The sequence below is a fragment of the Telopea speciosissima genome, chromosome 3, assembly GCF_018873765.1.
Source record: "Telopea speciosissima isolate NSW1024214 ecotype Mountain lineage chromosome 3, Tspe_v1, whole genome shotgun sequence".
Lineage (NCBI taxonomy): Eukaryota > Viridiplantae > Streptophyta > Magnoliopsida > Proteales > Proteaceae > Telopea > Telopea speciosissima.
Window position 1 is genome coordinate 14,931,063 of NC_057918.1, and position 19,045 is coordinate 14,950,107.

Sequence of the window (19,045 nt, forward strand, 5' to 3'; positions counted from 1 at the left end):
ATAAAGATAAGATATTAGTATGCAAATTAACAGAAATCCAACAACATACGCATGGAACTCATATTGGGTTCAAGAGCGGCATCTAAAATCTCTGGGAGCTTATAGCAAGAAATTTGGGAGACATATTAACAATCACATGAATCATCATTCACAAAAGCAACAGATAAAGAGTCCACCTTAATCAAAATATCCCCAAAGGAAAGAGGGAGAGTGAAAATCCCTTCAAAGGAGGAATTCACTTCGCTCTTGGAGAAGCACTCAAAAGTGCAATGGTACATTTTGCCACAAATTTTGCGAACCGTAAAAGCCTCATACTTGTGTGTGTGTTTGCGTTTATTTGCATTCTGTGACCTGAAAGGTAAAAGGTTGGTTAATTCCTTTGAGCTGGCGTGTACGTAGGGATGTAAATGGATATTCGTAAATCCGTATTTAATTTGCGTTCGTATCTGTTTAGGAGAATCCAAATTCGTCCGAAACTAATCGGATACAAATATGATAATCTCCCTATAAATATGATAATCTCCCTATTCGATCGATTATTATCCGATTCGTTTAGTAGTCCGACGATAATAAAATATCTAAAATATAACTCTGTGTTTGTCTATCCTTTTAAGTTACCTTATTGGATTTTGTTATCTTATTTTTATAAATTTATAAATTAAGATAATATGATTCTTTTTCTAGATTTGCTATTGGTTTATATATATTGTTTTATGCAATGTGATACGTGGAATTACATATCTATTAAAAAATTCAAAATGAAAAAACGTAATAGAATAAAAGACTAAGAAAAGTAGAAGAAAGGGTAGTTACTGAACTCTCTAGTCTCAACCCTAACCCTCGTCATAAAAACAGTAAATATGTCAATGGATAGTCGAAAAATTGTATTCGATCCGTATTCATATCCATTTAGGAGAACCTGTATTCAAAAAATCACTATCCGAAAATTATCCGAATCTGTCCGAAAGTCGATAGGATATTATCTGAATCCGTCCGAAAGCCGATAGGATATTATCCGAATCCGTCCGAATATAATCGGATACGAATATGATAATGCCACTATCCGACCGAATTCGATCCGTTTACATCCCTACGTGTACGTTTGACCAAAAGACCAGAGTTTTGCCAACTCCCTGGTCTAGGGTTGTAGCGATGCAAATCGTTATCTCCTCCAATTCCTCACATAGGAGTAGAAATGACTACCCTACCCTTGCCTGATCACACTGCCCAAGGTGGGGTAGGGTGGTCATTTCAGCTCCTATGTGAGGAATTGGAACGGACAGCCTCGGACACGATAACACCCAGCCGAGCCTTGGCTGTATGCCTGTATTGCGATCCACGATAAGCCCAGTGTGGTTGAATGGGTGTTTGCCAAATAATGAAGGGCATTTCCGACTTTCACTATATCTTATGTATTTTTTTCCTTCCCCACACCACAAAGATCGAGACAATAGGTATTGATTGGACGGCTACGATTGGAGAATGATTACTTAGATATTAGTAGACGGTGATCACCGTCTATAAAACTACCAGACTCCTTGTATAAACTATGAATCAGCTTCGGTGACCATATCGTCTATAGTATATGCTCCATCGTTCTACACTATAGGCCTTATTACCGTAAAGCTCCTTAAGGCAAACTTCCTCTCTTAGTTCTGTTGACGGCCTAGGGTTTTGTTGCTATCGCTGTGTGGTGTTTGCAGCGAGGAACAAGACGAAAACCTAGGGCTACGAAGTTCTCCACTAAGTATCTTCAATGGCGACTATTGTGGTAACATCGGAGGAAGATCCGGCGCTTTCTATTGTTCGTTTCACGTCGGAACTTGCTTGGGCTGATGCCGGACCGGAGGTACTAAATCTTCTCTATTTTTATTTTTTTTGGGGGTTGGGGGGGGGGAATATATTTGTTGGTTGCTCTGGTAGCAATTCAATTAACAACTCGCACACAAAGCCGTAGATAGTTTAATTCTATCCGCTTCTATGTTTGTACTGTTTTAGTTTTTCTGTTTGTTATTCTAGAGTTTGGTAGAAAAACAATGTTGTAAGAAATCACTTTGTTCTAATACTTCTTCAGATTAATGGTTAGATCTTTCAAAATTTGACCCTGTTAGTGGTGTTGGTAGGGTAACATCATAATGACAAATAAAACGTTTCGTATAGTTAATTGTAAAATTTGATTCACTGCTAATTACGTCCAGTGCTGGCGAGTATTGTGTAACACAGATGAGGATGATGGTGTGAGTTTCTGGTATTTACGTAGTGGATGGATGAAACAAAAGCAGCTTACTTCTGCTAGTTTTTTGAGGATGCAAACTGGGAACGGGTCTTTAGTTATAGAAAGAGTGAAATTCCTGTGGTTTGTTTCAAGAACTTAACTAGCATATTCCAGGCATATACCTGTGTTTGAGCTGCAAATCACCGAGAGCAAAATAAGATGTCCTGGTTTCGGTGGTCTTGCACTTTCGATCATGCCATGTCCTTGACATAGTGGTTATGTGTACTGATTTTATGCTTTTCGCTGGCTGTGTTTTAATTTGGGCTGTTGTGTAGTTATTTGTATCTGACTTTCCTGTTTTCTTTGTTTTGTAGGTTGCAGAGCCACAAGTTGCTAGATTATGCATGGAGGCTCAAGAATGCATAGTAATGGGTAGATGGTTGGACTTGGCTTCTCTTATGCTTACTTCAGCAGACTTGATATTTTCAAAGGTGTCTGAAAAAGGTGTGGGAATTATATTGCATAGGTTCTTATTTTTTTGAATGAAGTACTTTTTTTTTTGCATGAGCTTTGTTCCTACTGGGTTACTCTTTGCAGTGCTTCGTATTGTTGTTTATCTTCCCCTCCCCCTTTTCTTGAGTTGTCAATTGTCTATGGGTGACACATGATAAAACAACTAGATGTTGATGACTGGTAGAGGAGTTCCCTCGGGAACTGTAAAGATTAACAAGGGTTTCACTTCCTTATTTCTTGAATTGTCTAGAATGAACACAAAACTTGGGTTTTTTCTCCAGTCAATCTCTTCACAGAACAGTAATATGCAAAAGATGCTTTATCTGCAGTGTATTCAATTGTAAGTTTGGTCACTAATTGATTAAAGTGTTTAACTGCCTGACTTAACCCTGGTTGGGATGACATAATTAAATGGTAATACCTGGAAATTTTTGTGTGTGTGAGAGGGGGGGGGGTTCTTGTAGATCAAGAGAGGTTCCAACACAAGTATTCATGCCGGAACATGTCCAAATCTTAGTTTAATGGGTTATATGGGCCATGGCTAAGAATTTTTATGTTTTTAAGTGTAATGGGTCTATCTTCAAAAGCTCATATATAAGGAATATGTGGCCCATGCGAATTTAAGTAGTTAGTTGTATCTAGTCCTCTAGGCGGAACTCAATGCAACAGTAAGGTTGCTCCATTGCGACCTAGTGGTCACAGGTTCAAGTCTGGAAACAACCTCTCTTCAAAGCAGGGGTAAGGCTGTAATGTAGTCCTAGATAGGTAGGAGGCCTACTAGGAGCCAGATAACAGGATCAATAGCAAAAGGGGTTGCTGGTTTGAATGGACAGCACTAGGTTTTAGGTTAATTCTAGGGTTTAGGATGGGAATTTGGGAATGGGGTTTATAGGGTAATAATGGGCAGGTCTAGGGTGCTTTTATGGCATATAAATAATAGGATTTGGGGAGGTTTTAGAATTCTGCAATTTGGACAGAATTGAATTGCAGGTTTTAGGTTTAATGGAGTGGGGGAATGGAGGGGTTGTAGTGGAGACTAAGGGCTAGGTTTAAGGTCGAGTGTAGGGAGAGGTGTGGGGGATATAGGCTGGAAGTAGGGTTCGAAATTGATGGCTAAATCTGGAGTTATGAGGGAGTCCTAGTTGAGGTAGGAGTTGCAGGTTTAATGGGGAATTAGGGTTTGATGGAGGGAGGGGGATGTGGATTAGGTTAGAGGAAGAAGGGAATAACTAAATTAACAAACAACTCACCGGATCTGCAGATCTACAGTAGCAGCAAGTTGAGGAAGCTTGATTGAAGAAGAACAAGGACCTCCCGATCTACAAGATGCAAGGAGTCAATCGGAGTCCACCAATCCCTTCACCTTGATATTACCCACAAGGTAGCTTTGATATTACTCACAAGGTTCACTCAATAGAGCAAAGCAGCAGCTATTGGTAGCAAACAAAAGTTTTTTTATTAATCAAATTCGTATCTAATGCTGGCCTCCCTTACAAACTTATATAGAAGACTCAAAAATAGACTTAAACACTAAAAAGGAATGGCCTAACCCTATCACTAACCTATTAGGTAACTTAAACTGACTAGCAAACTAGAATACTAAAGGAAATAGACTCAAAACATGGCTGGACTTATAGAATCCTAATCCAGCCCAACTTACATCACATGACCAATTAAGTTGTCACATGATCACTTAACCAAGTCACATGATCATTTAAATTGAACCAATTGGATGCAACCAATTTGAACCGATTCAATTAAAACACATAAAAATAAACTAAGTATTGGGCTAATCCCGTATGCAACCTATAAACCCATATTTTAGGCCCATAAAAGTGGCATATTACATTAGAAACCCATGGGATCAAAGGCCCAACATGTATGTAACCCAGCCCTAGACTTATTCCTAATGAAACAAGCCCTATTTGGTGATGAATCTGCATCAGGCTGTGTACATTATGACCCTCTCCAGACTAGGCAATGGCAAGAGCCTCGTGCACTAAGTACACCCTTTTTAGTTGTATCTAGTTAATAAGTTAGTTTCATTGTTAGTTGTGAAAGACCTTGAAGATGTTAAGTTCATTTAGTATCTTGAAAAAGTTTCAATGTAAGTCCTTGGTAATGTATGGGTAATCAAGTCTAGGAGGAAGTTTTAATGATGGTCTAAAACATCCCAGCCTCTCTATAAAAAGAGTTGTCTGTAAGCACATTTTGAAGCAACTTAAAAAGTTGAATGAAATTTCTGGTTTTATGCCAATAGCTGTGAGATGCAGTGGAGCCTGGTGACTAGTGAGATGCTTGGTTGCTTGGCGAGATGCATTATTTTGGACTGGTGAGATGTTAGTCAATTTCTAGGTTGGAGCTTGGGAAGTGTTGTAGAGAATTCTGTTCTTAATACTGGTTTGTACCTATATGTGAAACTGTTGCGAATGATCTCTCGTTGGTTTTATGGGTTTGAGATCGATTTTGTATTAGGGGGATTGATATCGTTTTTATAGGGCTTAACATGTGAATAATGCTCTTATCACTTCTGTGCATGAGTCGTGTAAATACCTTGCATATGCTAACATGGAGGATTCCATATATAGGCAGTGTAGATCCCTTACTTACATAATGTTCCTATTATGGAATATGGAGGGATGTTGCTCGCAATCTTGACTATTCATCTTATGTTGACATCTAGCCTTAGCCTTCGTTGGATCAATATCTGACCATTTGTCATACTGCTGAGTTTTCTTTCTTCATTATCCCTCGAATTGGTGTGTAGTATAATTTATCTCAATATTATAATGCTGTTGGTAGAGCTTGTGACCCTTGTTCTTATCAATTAATTTACCCGATTCACTGGAATTTTTTTTTCATCATTCAAACGTTTGTTCTGTTTTTTTTTTTTTTCTTTTCGGTTGCAGATCTTGAGTGCATATTCACCATTATCTGTAGCCTTGTCACAAAACCTGAAAGTCTGGATGAAGCGTTGGAGATGGCAAAGCTTATATCCGCAAAAGTTACCCAACAGGCAAACGACAAGCCTGCATTACGCTTGAAGATGTAATGGGAATAAATACTTTTCCTTTGGGTTTCTTGTTTTCCCCCTTTCTTTGTCCTTTCTTGTTTTATTGTCATTGATGTCTTATATGGCCTCTTGATCCAGCTTATTCAATCTGTACAATCTGTTGGAGAATCCATATAGCAAGTTCTATGTTTACATGAAGGCCCTTAATTTGGCTGTCAATGGCAAAGCCACTGAACACATTATACCTTCATTCAAAAAGATGGATAGCTTCGTGAAAGAATGGAATATTGGGACCTTTGATCAGAGAGAGCTCTTTCTTACCATCTCTAATATATTAAAAGAACACAAAAAGTACGTGTGAATGTGAAATCTATCTGATCTCTCCCCATTCACCTACACATATTATGTATATTACAGCTTTCTTTGTTACTCTAACATTTGTACCTATTATTCTGATCTTAGCTCTGCAAAGGATTCATTTTCCTTCCTGACCAAGTACTTGACGACTTTTTCGGGTGAGGATGCATATACAATGAGTGAAGCTAAGGAGGAAGCAGTGCGTGCTATTGTAGAGTTTGTGAAGGCACCGGATATGTTTCAGGTATCTCATTTCCCAGTTTTATTGAATAATGAGGGGCTTTTATGAGAGGCATGTATCTTATATAAATGGTACATAGGGCTATAGTTCAGCTAATTTCAACAGATTCTCTAAAATTTCCTTAATTATGTTCTAATTTCTGCTCCACTTTTTCCATTTGCTTGTTTGAGTCTGGAATTCTAAAATTTCAACAGATTCTCTAAAATTGCCTGAAGTTTTGCTATCCTAGAAACTGTTAATTTGCTCTTCTAGCTCTGGCGTGTCAATTCTAGATGCCTGGACAACCTCATAATTGTTGCCTCTGGGTGTGCATGTGATCTAAACTATATATTAATCAAAGCTAAAGGGCATGTTGGACCTGTGTTCAATCTTCTTCTATGGCTCTCATTAACCAGATTGTTCGATTAGTGTGGCACATATTGGATGGGGCTGTGCTGCTTACTCTCTGAGCTGACCTGACCAAACAGCCTCATATTGTGCCAACTATAGGCATTTCATGTCTAAAGCATATTACTGTGGCTTGTGTTCAGAAGGGTTGTATATTGGTTGTGGTTTTCAAGGCATCACCTTTGTACTAAATTTACACCTATGATTAGCTATAACAGTTTCTGGATTCAGTTGATTATTTCTTCTGTAGTTTTTTTGGTTTGTGAATCTACCTGTCATACACTCAGGGATAACCATGGTACAGGTAATAGTGGAGACAGCTTTCCCCACCCCCGTTGTTGGTTTCAGTATGAACCTTAACAAGTTAGAGATGGGTTTGGTATTCAAAAAATTCCCAGGAACCCCTTCTTTTGCTGTGGGGTCCCACCCTAGCTACCTTTGTAATCTTGGTATGTGGCTTCCATTATTCATGCTGTAGGATCCAAAGAGATAAAATGCGTTGGATTTGTTATTTGAAAATCCCACACATTTTCCATCCATTCATCCATTTAACGTATTATTCTTGTATCAAATTGATATGAACTTTTTCTTCTTCAGGATGTTTCACTGTTGTTGTCATAGGAATGGGGTTTGGGGAACAAGGAAAGGGAAGTAAAATGGAAATAATTCAGGAGTTTGTTTCTAACAGAAGAATGTGCCTGCTACCCAAAAAAACCTTTTATTTGTTGGTAGTATTCATATTACAATCCAAGGTCATGAATTAGATCCTAGCTTATTCTCATTGCACTCTGTGATTCTCAGTTTGACATGTTTATCTCCTTTGTGTTTCTTATATATTATATAATGTCTCACTTGTTGGATATTGAAACGTCTTTCAATTCGTTATCTCATCCTACCCCCCCCCCCCCGGGGAAAATTACTTGCAGAGTGATTTGTTAGACATGCCTGCTGTGGGGCAGCTGGAGAAGGATGGCAAATATTCATTGGTATATCAGCTGCTGAAGATTTTTCTCACACACAGGCTGGATGCCTACTTAGATTTCCATGCAGCAAATTCCACTTTACTGAAAAGCTATGGTAATTCTTTCTTTTTAATGTTGTGAGTTTCTTGCGTCCTCGCATGTGAGGGAGAGAGAGTACTGATTCTTTTTTGCTTGGTCTATGTACTCATAGGTCTAGTCCATGAAGACTGTATAGCAAAGATGAGGTTGATGACGCTGGCTGATCTTGGCTCTAACCATGGAGAGATTCCATATGATCTCATCAAAGACACACTTCGGGTTCTTTTTGTTCCCTACTTGTTTGGTTTTAGCATATTTTCAAAATTTTTCTTATTGGGGTCTAAATTCTTTTCCAGGTCAATGATGATGAGGTGGAATTGTGGGTTGTGAAGGCAATAACTGTAAAACTGCTTGACTGTAAGATGGACCAGATGAACCAAGTAGTAATTGTAAAGTGAGTTCATTATCTTCTATTTACCCCTTCTTTGTTTTTAGTCTTTGCTTTTATCTAATAGAAGATCTATTGGATTTTTCATTACCTGGCCATTTGTTTCTTCTTTTGATTGCCTGACCATTTCAATTCTTTTTCTTTGGGGGGTTGGCGGTCGGCTTTGTGTAGTCGCTGTACGGAGCGTGTGTTTGGGCTGCATCAATGGTTAGCACTTCGATCCAAACTCACATCATGGAGGGTAAGGAAGTTCCCCTGCTGTTTCATCTTTGTTGAATCTGCATTGTTATGACTCAGAGCCGAAGGAAGATTCAGTCTTTTAGTGTTTATCTTTTAGTCCAGCCCTGGTGTTGTCCCAGCTCATCACATTTGTTCTGTTCAAATGGGGAACGGGCTGTGGGGCTGTTGCTGGACCTCTTTTTGTCTAGTGTTGGTCTCTGCACTTGAGACCAACTTAATCTAATGACTAGTTAATGAGCCGGTGAAGACCTAGATCACACTTGGTTCCTACTAGTGCTTGCTGAATCTTTGTCTTAATGTTGCTTCTCAGGGTAATATTGCAAATGTTATAAACACCGTCCAAGCTAACAAGGGAACTGAAGATGGCACACAGGCAATGCAAGGTCTTGCAATTCGTTGAGAAAATTTCTGGTCGAAGGCTGTTGGTTTTTGATATCTGCTTTAACCCTAAAGCTGTCGAATTTTGATATCGGATTTACCCCTTTTTTTGGGTCATAGATGAGTTCTTGACTATTTATTGTACTAATTTCCATTTGTAGTTTCGAGCTGTCTAAATATTGCTGAATAGATCTATTGCAATTGATTTCGTGGGTCTATAAATTTATCAGAATTTCTATTTGTAGTTCCATTTGTATGTTTTTTCAAGTAAACATTCTTTGCTTTCTGGACCCTACTTGAACACCCCCTGCATTTGACCCTTTTTTTCAGGTAGGTCTTGTCTTTATTCAGTCACCGTTTAGGGATGATGTCATGGATTATAAAAATCCTAAATGCCCAAATTACCCTTCAAAGCTAGTGAAGTGACCATTTTACCTCCTACACTGAGAGCTCAAAGTTTTTCTTAGCCAAAGAGACAGACTTTGGGATTTATTGAAGTCTAAAACCATTGATGGAGGGTGCAGGGAAAAAGGTTACGTCGAATCAAACAAAGCAAGTAAAATTTTGCACGCCGAAACAGATGGAGGGTACAGGGAACAAGTAAATTATAAATAAAATAAGGGGGACAGTTCTCTGAGCAAGTATGGTACATTATATCGCACATTGATTAATTATTTTTTTAAATCATTGTTTTTCGCCTTGAAACAATTTATTTGGGGAAAAAGGTCATGTGGCCTGTGTGGCTGCTGCACTTAGACACAGAAGCGTGCGAAAATACCGTGCATCATATGCAAGTTTTAGATGCCCAGTGTACACCTTAGGATACAACCACCAAACTTCTCCGATAGAGGTGTCATTAAGACACAAATCCAATGCCCTTGCTCAAAATTTGGCAGCGTATTACCACTAAGATTGTCTTGCTTGTTCTAAATATGTAGACTACAAGGGCAATGGAAGGAAACTAGAGATTGAGTTGTATGATGCTGCATTTCAAGTAAATTTCTTTTCTTGGACAACAAACAAAACGTGATGTAAAATCCGTCTACACTTCAATGAAATGTTGGGTAGTCAACTAAGGATGGGGAAAAAACCCAATCACTGAAGCAAGGGAAAGTTAGAGGCAACGACTAGAGGAAGAAGATCATATCCATCGCTTTTTAATCCGGGCCCATGCTAGAGCAGCAACAACAGCACCTCCCAGGTGGGCTGAACCTGAGATTTCACTATTCCCCTGCAACATTAATATGGTACGAATTTAGAGCCACAAAAATCAAATGGAGCACTCTTATGAATGCACTACTCTGGCTATGGCGCATACAGAAACCTGATGCCAGGATGCTTTAATGAGTAAAAACACAAACATTCGGATGACTAAGAGGCATCTGGGTAGAACAAGCTGCACATTTCCCTACAGTCCCTATTGAAATGATTGAAAAAATGGAGATGCTACTTCTCTCTCTCTCTCTCTCTCTAAAGGGGGCTATAGAAAGAGATCAAAGTTCTCTGTCTCTCTCTCTCACTCCAACGGGGGCAATAGAAAGAGATCAAAGTGATGCAGGCATGCAAACAACATCTGCATTCATCCACGTACCTCAATTATCCTCAGTATATCTTTTCCTATTAAAAATGCGCCCTGAAATTGATGAGGCAGAGAAATTTACAGGAAGAATTATATCTGCACCTGAGCATTACTTCATATTTAACTGAAACAAAGAAAGCTAACTTACCAGTAACATTGCTGGAACTGGTATGATGAATTCGACATAAAGGGTGGCTGTTGGAAAGAGAAATATATCAAGGAGCATAATAGCATTCACAGCCCCACTCGCACCCTGTATCATGTCAAGAGACATGATAAAATCACAAGTTAATCAACATTTCACTTTTAGGAAGAACTGGTAAACTGTGCACCAAAGAGACCATTTTTTGAATTCCTCCATGCTGGCCACGTCGTATTTGTACCATGCTCAAAAGGGATACTGACAAAGTTTTATGGCCAAATGTTCTCTGTGCCGCCTGCGCCCAGACACATGGAGATGGGCGAAATGACCACCCCGCCCCCCTGAATGGCCAGCCCATGTGTCTGGGCGCAGCCTGCGCTGCTGCACAGAGAACATCAGCCCTAGTTTTATATATAGGTCTATACAATCTTCACAAAGATGCTGTGTTGGACAACCTGTATCTGTGTTCAATTTCAGGTTCAAAGAGGTGGGGGGGCGAGAAGGCAGCCAGACTAGATGCATATTATGCTGCATATGTAGAACCCCTCGATGAAGGATATATAAATGGGGATATTTCTGTTAGTCTCCTAAACCTAATCTATATTTACCCAAACTCCCCTATAGAACACTTCTTTTCCGATTCCCCCAATGAATCAAGCTCTCACCTCTCCTTCTCCCCTGGCCTTTTAAAAGACCCAAATTACCCCTCAATGGCATATTTTCACTATTTTTCCACTTCAGCTCTAAATCTACCTCCTAAGTACGTATTAAGATTCACTGTATATTATATAATTATTAACGATATATTAACCCTTTCTATATTTATTTATTCACTGTGTACATTATGACCCTCCCCAGACCCCTCAGTGGCGGGAGCCTCATGCACTGGGTACAGCCTTTATGGATACCTGAATCACATGGTACACATTCTCTAAAATTTATCAGTGAAGCAGTGGACTAAGTAAAGCATCATATTATTCTAGTATGTACTTGGGGCTAGATTAATATGTAGATAAAAAATATGGACGTTAGAATGAAATATAGGCATTAAAGGATATATCATTAATTATTCTATAATACATAGATCATCTTATTACGTACTTAGGTGTAGATTTAATGTTGTAGTGGAAAAATAGTGAAAATCCTTGGCTTCTTGATCTTTGTAATCAGGATGCCTCGAGCTCCACTTGCCCTCCTTTGCAATAAAATTTCTTCTCATCAAGAAAAATAGTGAAAATGTGCCAATCCAGGTCTTTTAAAAAGTCGGGGGAGAAGAAGAGGTGAAGCCTGATTCACTGGGAGGAATCAGAAAAGAAGTGTTCTATAGGGGAATTTTGGAAAATATAGGTTAAGTTTAGGAGACAGACAGAAATTTCCCCTATATACATTCACCAAAAATATGGTCATCCAAACGCATGTTAAATATGAATCCTAAGGATGAAAACGTTATGCATAATACCTGACAACATACATGAATTTGAGCTTTTCTGCTTTAAAAAGTTAAGATCCGTTAGGAATTACACAAAAGATGAGAATGTGTCAACGTTAATGGAAATCATCTTACTTCTCTTATGATATCGCATTTCTATGTGCAGCATAAACCCAGACTATAATTAATAACTAATAAAACCTATGGAATGCATATGAATTTCTGTATGCTACACAAACTATAGGTTATAACCAACTATGGTGTATAATAACATACAAAGAATACACAAAGCCCCTATGAATCGCCCATTAGTTTTGATATCCCAGTATGAGGAATCATACATACATATCAATGTTAACTAGTTAAATGAAGTTATATATGCATATTTTATGTGCAGTGGCTTGGTTGGGTTAAGCTGGAAATGTTAAACACAAGCCAAATATTATTTTTGGTTGAATAAGGCAACCTGGACCAGGCAGGTTAGCTAGGTTGTTAAACAAATGCTCAACTCTAGAACAATCGAACTGCTATATAATGGTAGGTCGTTCAATCAGGTTACGAATTGTCCCAATGTTTATGTATTTACCTAATTGAATGAAAACATTAGTTCAATAGAAAAAGGATGAAAAGAAACAAACCAGTCCTGGAATTCTCTTAGGATCAATGCTCCACATTCCTGGGTTCTGCACAAAGGAAAATAGGAAGACAGTAAAAATGATGTTGCCCCCAATTCACATTTTACCTCAAGTACAAGCATCATGACCATAAAAAATCCAGAATATGCCGAGGCTTTGTCAGGAAAAGAAGAATGGAGGAAAGTAAAATTACACCCCAAAACAAAAAAATTGGTGGCCCACAGAGGAAAATGTATAAAACTGGGAAAAACTAACTTCTGTACCCTCCCCCCCCCCCCCCGCGGCAAAAAAAAAAAAAAACACTGGTTAACAAGAGAAATCAGTATAAATTCTTTCAGACTTGTAACCATTTGTAAGTGCTGCTGCTGTACTGTGAACCTTTCTGAGAAAATCAGCTTCAGTAAACTTAAATGGAAACTTTGACAGTCAATGGCAAGGGAAAACAGAGATATTGGAAAATTGGGGAGAGGGGGGGGGGGGGGGAGGGGTTGTCAGAATCTTCGTTGTGCATCAATCCATGGAGAAAATCACATTCTGGTGGAAAACCATCTTACTTTCCAGCACCTTTTCAGAACCAGACAGCCTGAAGCTAATGAATGCTGACTTTATCTTCATAGATAGCCAGCCTCTCTTTGAAGAGAAACAAGGATCTACTTGCTTTGAGATTTTCTTTCATACCTGGGGAGGGGACATAAAGGCATGGTGCACCAAGAAGAATATTGATCCAGTAAGTGCACCAGCTAGATACAACTTCAACAGGAATTCTGGTCCAAAAAGCCTTCCAATCTGGTAAATGCAACTAAATATTAGTAACCAGAATTAGTAGTCTGATTAAAAAAGGTATTCATTCATGAGGGGCATAAATGATCAGGCTAAGTATTGTTTGGAATGGAATATAGCCCATCTGCCAGTTTTTTAATCAGGGCATGGAAAAGGATTTGGAAAAGATCTGATCAGTTGACAGCCCTACCAGACAGGCATACCGCATATTACCACCCCTGACTACAAGCCACAGCTTTAGCAATGACTGTTTCTTGCCTCTATAGCTGACCCTTATTATGATTGGTCCATTCACTGTTTGAATATGGGCTAGTTATTCGGCCTGTTACTTTTCAAAGAAAAATAAATATCCAATTCTCCCAGTTCAATTGGATGGTTAGGTCCTCTACCTAAATCCCTTCTACTGCAGATTCTAGGGGGAAAAGTTGAGTTAGATATACTTGTGGGGACAATTATCAGAAAATGGACAACTCGCTCACATTTTGACTGGAAAAAGGGGTGGGGGGGGGGGGGAGCAAGGGCAATAATAAGAGAGGTCCCTGAGCAAGTTCAGACCTATCCACCTCTCTCAGTCAGGTCATTGCAGAAAAAGCCCTTTCAGCCGGGTTCTGGTACCCCCAGGTTGACCCAAACTGCAAGGGAACAGTTTTTGGGTGTGGTTCAATTGACCAGACCAAGTTTTATAACTAACTATTAGTAGAAGCAGAAAAAAGACCCAAAGTGAGTTATCTGAGAAAATTCATTCATACAGTTTGTCCAAAGAAATAAAGACCAATCATGTTAGAAACAAGATGTCCGATATCCTTATGACTGAATGCAGAAGTGATCAATGTGTGTATACGTCCACTGGTGACGTTATCCACTGAAATCTGCACAAATAATACCAAGTCAGAACAATACTTCAGCACATCTTTATGACGAGAACAAGACTAAGCAGCGCCAAATTCTGTTTAAATATCTTTCAGGAGTTAGCTTAATTAAGGTACAATAGCATAATTATAAAAAAGAGAAAAAATTTAACTTTTTTCAGTTTTCAGGAAGAAAGTATTTTTCCTAAATGAGTACATACTTAGGTGCTTCACTACTATTTGGAGAAACTTATTTTACAATATAATTTCAATGATGACTGACCATAAAGTGCTTCCTCATAAATGTAGGATCAGCAATCCTCCATAGCATGAAAACAGCAGCATTAGCTACAATCAAACCCAAAACAACGTTTTCGGCTGTTGGTAACCATGATCTCCTGTAAACAAGAAGTGACAATAATGACATCAGATTTAAGATATACTAGTCCAAAGTAAAACAAGAGAAAATATACTGATTCGTTAACCGAACAGAACAATAAAATATTTGGTTTTCAGGCAAACTGGCAATAATAGATGACACATATTCAGTCTTTAAACTCAACTCAATTCAATTAAGCATTATCCCAACCAATTGAATCAGTGATGTAAATCCTATTTCGGCATTCAACTCTATTTAGAGTCATGTTTTTTTGTTAATCCACAGTCATCCATATCTTTTCTCACCACTTCTCCCTAATTCATTTTCACTTCACACTTGTTCTTCTAGCTCCCATAATCAGCAACATAGCATTCCTTACTGGCGCATTTAAAGGCCTTTGTTTTACATGCCCAAATTACCTCAAGTGACTTCCCTAACTTATCGCCTGTTGGAGCAATTCCTAAATTACTTTCAACATGTTCACTTGTAATTTTACCATTTTAGGTTTGCCAGTCATCCATCTTAATATTTTCGTCTAAACACTCTTATTTTGTTTATGCTTTTTTTTCTCTTTGCCGCTCAACATTTAGCTCAATACAGCATTGCCTGTCTCAATGATATACCTTTTTGCATAAATCTCGAACATTCACCGATAGTCTTTAGGGTTTAGAAATAAATGCAAAGTCATTCAAGCAAAGCATACTATGAGACAAAAAGATATTGGATACACCTTACACACAAATGAGCTTCCAATGCTTCTACTACAAACTTCTCTAGCACTTAGCTCCCCAATATCATATCAATCCAAAAGTAGAGGTACAAAAAAAATTATTCTGCATTTCCATCTGTTTCTAAAGCATCGCCAAACAGTACAACTTGAAACATGCAGAAGCAATCTGTTTGGGGGACATATTACTTTCTGAAACATTTATTGCAACATTTAGAACCCATGTGTTCTGCATAAACCCACACCAGAGGCCCAACTGAAAAGCACAAATCTATTCCATAAAGGTGGGGAAGAAACTACCACTGACAGTTTCATAAATAAGAAATCATACTAACGGAATTTAAGCTTGCTGTAAGCCCAATTATTCTCAGGAATTTGTTGGCAATAATAGATGCAAAGAATTGTTTGGTGAAAGTTGGTGTTCTGCTAAGGTAGAACAGGTCTCTTGTACATAATATGAATGAACTGCTTATTGTTGCAGAGGGAGAGAGATTACCGACAGCATAAGATTCCAATGAACCCATAAAAATCTAGAACCTTTCTGTTGTTAGTAATCATTCACTCTTGGGGAAATTTATCATTAATCCATTAATTGTCACATAGCAGCTGATGGTGCATTTCAAAAATCTTGGATTTCATGTTCGGTCTTGTATCTGTTTCTTTTTTTATGTGGTCTGTAGCACATCCGGTCATTCTTTTTAGTCATCAACAGAAAAAGAAAAGGAAAAGAGATGTTAGGACCCTGAATACACATATCAGGAGCCAGCTTTGGTAATGTTTTTGACCTACTTTATTCTAACAGGGAAATATCTGATTTTTCATATCATTCAAGCCTGACCTTTAATTGATTTGATTTAAGTCATAGATGAATCACTTGCGATGGGTGTAAATGTTAAACCAACCATATATAAAAACTGTAAGACAGTACCACCAAGTGACATGCACATTGAAACAAAAATATTTGACAGATCATAGAATGCTAACTATTTTTAATTCAGAAACCAATTAGCAATTAATTCATAACTCAGTCCCATGCTTCACAGTGAAATATGTTATCCAGGATTACCATATTTCTGTCAACCTTCTAAAGGAAGGTGTCAAGTTCTAAATACACCTACAGAGCTTTCATTTAGACAATCCCTTCTTTAATCGCTGCATTTTTCAAATTCTTGCAAGATATTTGAAATGTTCAAATTCTTGCAAGAGTGCCAAAACGAACAGAAAAAAATCAGAGATGATTACATTTCACTCTTGAGTTGCATATGTCTATACTCTTGGAGGTTTATTCTCTTAAGACAACTCAAATTAGATTGCAGTTAGTATAAAAAGGAAATTAATAAAGTTTGGGCATTATTTAATTGCAAATAATCAGTTAACCCTTTAGTTTATATGTTTTCTCATCCATCTCATGCCAGGTCAATACTCTGTGGAGCATGATTGAGTGAGTGACACTAATTAAGGAAAAGGAAAAGGGTCTCATCCTTAAGACAGGATTATTTTGGATTGATTCTTCTACCTCAATATATAGGATTAAAATCCTGGTTGTAGAACTATCCTGTCAATAACCAAGATAAGAGTTCCCAGATGCCAATCCCATTCAAATGGGTTTATCATGTCCAAGAAGGTTAAGAGATTGGTTGCTTTTTGTTAGTACGGAGAATTTTTACCAAAAAGATGAAAAATTGGAGAGAGAGAGAGAGAGAGGGGTCATTGGCTGCTTTTTAATTTGAACAGAGAACAGCTACGGCTATTTACCAAGGATATGACAAAACGAAAGAGAAAGAGAGAGAGCTAGCTAGCTGCTTTTCCACGGTACCGAGTACAGTTATGGCTGTTTATCATAAAGATGGAAAGAATGAGAGAGAGAAAGAACTGTTTTACGTTGTTCACAATCATACTATGACACGTGTTGTCCTTCTGTGTACGTTCATATCAGTCGTGCATTTCCAAATTCTCGCGAAGAATTTCGTTCTCGGACGATTATTTGGCCATGACTCGAAACCTGCACATTACTGAATCCTTTTTCTTTTGCCTAAGCCTATTTTCCCTAATATTATTAGTGAAAGTTCGTCGAAAAATAATAAAAAGATCAAAGCCAGAAATTAAACATGTATAAAATGAATTTGGCTCACTGTAACAGCGAAGCCTCTACTGAAACAAAATAAATTTAAGAGAAAAATGAAGGATCAGAATGGATCAAATTTGGAGCAGTGAACAATATGATCAAATATCAAGAACTAAACCCTCAAGTTGAAAACAATAATAAGAACTAAAATACAAAAACAGGGTAGGGTACCTTGATGAATTGAAATTGAAGGAAGTTCGATTGAGTTGCCGTCCACGAAGCTGAGCTTTGAAGGATTGAACCCAACGATCAAACATGATTCGGCTTCGAATTTTGTCATGGGCACTCGATGCCATTTGTTTCACAAGCGCTGGATTCGCCAGAAAGTAATAGATCTTCTCCGACACACAATGTTGGGAGCGCCATGAAGGGGTAGTAGAACTGAAGCTGAAGGAATGGGGTTGAGAGAGTGTAGACTGTTTTGGGCATTTCTCGGCGATAGACGTGAAGTTCTTACAAAATTGAGATTGGGAGGAGGAGGAGGAGGAGGAGTGGGAGAGCTTTCTGGGGATTTCTGAGACAAGTTTGAGTTTGAAAGAAAGGACTCTCTTCATTTTTATTTTTATTTTTCTTCTATGTATAAAATGTTCTAAAGACAACGAAAAGCCAGAGATGGGAAATTTGGCTATTAAATAGTAGTAGTAACCGCTCGGTTGGTCCTTTTTGCTTACAAATTTGCAAATTCTTCTATCAAAAGTTTCAACCTCCCGACCCGAGTGACTACAGATGGGTCACACCACACCGCAGGGACACATACATTGACGCTGATGGACTTTGGTGCAGGGTTTGAAAAACTCGGACAGGTCCGATTATGCAGGGATTCTAGGGTTTAGGGGTATTTTAGTCAATTTCAGAGTTTCTATCTGAATCTCCATTTTACTGTTTTGGTACAATAACAAGGGAGTCTGGAATGACCACCCTACCCCTGCCTAAACACTCTGCCTGGGTGGGGTCCACCAACCCCTATTTAGAGGAATTGGGGAATTGAGCCGGGTAGAGAATTGGGGAATTGGGTTAGATCTTTATCACCTCCAGTTCCCTGCCCGGCTCAATTCCCTAGTTCCTCTAACAAGGGGGGCTGGAATGACCACCCTACCCCTACCCATACCCAAACACTCTACCCAGGTGGGGTCCACCACCCCCTATTGGATCTTTATCCCCTCAATTTGCCTGCCCCTCAATTTTCTCAATTCCATCTAATAGGAGGGTAGAAATGATCACCCTATCCCCTGCCCAAACATACTACCTGGAGTGGAGTCCACCTCACTCTATTAGAAGGAATTGAGAAAATTGACGGGCAGGTAAATTGAGGTGATATTTTTCCCGGGGCAAAAAGTATAGTTTTAAGGATAACCTTGACTAGGGAGTATAAGCCCATTAGTGTATGTAGTTACCCCTAATTTCCCGCTTATTTTTACAGCCTCAGGTTACTTCCTGAGGTTTGGTCAAGTTGAGAGAGAAAGAAAAGTGATAGTGCTAGGGTTTTATAATCAAATCTGAAATGTTTTGGAATTTAGGTACATAATCTTGCTAAGTAGTGGTTACAAAGTTTTCATTTTAGTTTTGATTTAATTTCAATTCCCTTTTCCTTTTTCTTCTGAAACCAAA

General features: G+C 38.5%; 2 protein-coding genes across 3 annotated transcripts; one reads left to right on the forward strand and one right to left on the reverse strand.

The window, feature by feature from the left end:
* Positions 1-1,692: 1,692 nt before the first annotated feature.
* Positions 1,693-8,979, forward strand: LOC122655785 (eukaryotic translation initiation factor 3 subunit M-like). Its single transcript, XM_043850120.1, has 10 exons — positions 1,693-1,849; positions 2,590-2,719; positions 5,638-5,776; positions 5,880-6,092; positions 6,204-6,342; positions 7,653-7,803; positions 7,900-8,006; positions 8,084-8,181; positions 8,347-8,416; positions 8,726-8,979. The coding sequence occupies exons 1-10, from the start codon at positions 1,757-1,759 to the stop codon at positions 8,813-8,815; spliced, it is 1,230 nt and encodes a 409-aa protein (XP_043706055.1). The 5' UTR covers positions 1,693-1,756; the 3' UTR covers positions 8,816-8,979.
* Positions 8,980-9,696: 717 nt separating this feature from the next.
* On the reverse strand, positions 9,697-17,996 carry LOC122655786 (RHOMBOID-like protein 12, mitochondrial). 2 transcript variants are annotated; one of them, XM_043850121.1, is made up of 8 exons: positions 17,609-17,996; positions 14,490-14,604; positions 14,108-14,227; positions 13,257-13,364; positions 12,582-12,626; positions 10,521-10,625; positions 10,385-10,426; positions 9,705-10,024 (listed from the first exon to the last, which is right to left on the reverse strand). In XM_043850121.1, exons 1-8 carry the CDS (start codon positions 17,989-17,991, stop codon positions 9,935-9,937), a joined length of 1,008 nt encoding a protein of 335 aa, XP_043706056.1. In that variant the 5' UTR covers positions 17,992-17,996; the 3' UTR covers positions 9,705-9,934. The 2 variants fall into 2 exon arrangements, with proteins under 2 accessions (XP_043706057.1, XP_043706056.1); XM_043850122.1 differs by lacking the exons at positions 10,385-10,426; positions 10,521-10,625 and having other exon boundaries at positions 9,697-10,024.
* Between the last annotated feature and the right edge of the window lie 1,049 nt (positions 17,997-19,045).

What these genes read in the sequence shown, in the direction of transcription:
- LOC122655786 (XM_043850121.1), bottom strand. Translation starts at nt 17,991, where the DNA reads ATGAAGAGAGTCCTTTCTTTCAAACTCAAACTTGTCTCAGAAATCCCC. An exon ending in CCTTTATGTCCCCTCCCCAG is followed by an intron (nt 12,627 to 13,256) that starts GTATGAAAGAAA and finishes TCCTTTGTGCAG; the next exon opens with AACCCAGGAATGTGGAGCAT. An exon ending in CTAAGAGAATTCCAGGACTG is followed by an intron (nt 10,626 to 12,581) that starts GTTTGTTTCTTT and finishes GACATGATACAG; the next exon opens with GGTGCGAGTGGGGCTGTGAA.
- LOC122655785 (XM_043850120.1), top strand. Translation starts at nt 1,757, where the DNA reads ATGGCGACTATTGTGGTAACATCGGAGGAAGATCCGGCGCTTTCTATT. An exon ending in GGGCTGATGCCGGACCGGAG is followed by an intron (nt 1,850 to 2,589) that starts GTACTAAATCTT and finishes TTTGTTTTGTAG; the next exon opens with GTTGCAGAGCCACAAGTTGC. An exon ending in CCAAACTCACATCATGGAGG is followed by an intron (nt 8,417 to 8,725) that starts GTAAGGAAGTTC and finishes GTTGCTTCTCAG; the next exon opens with GGTAATATTGCAAATGTTAT.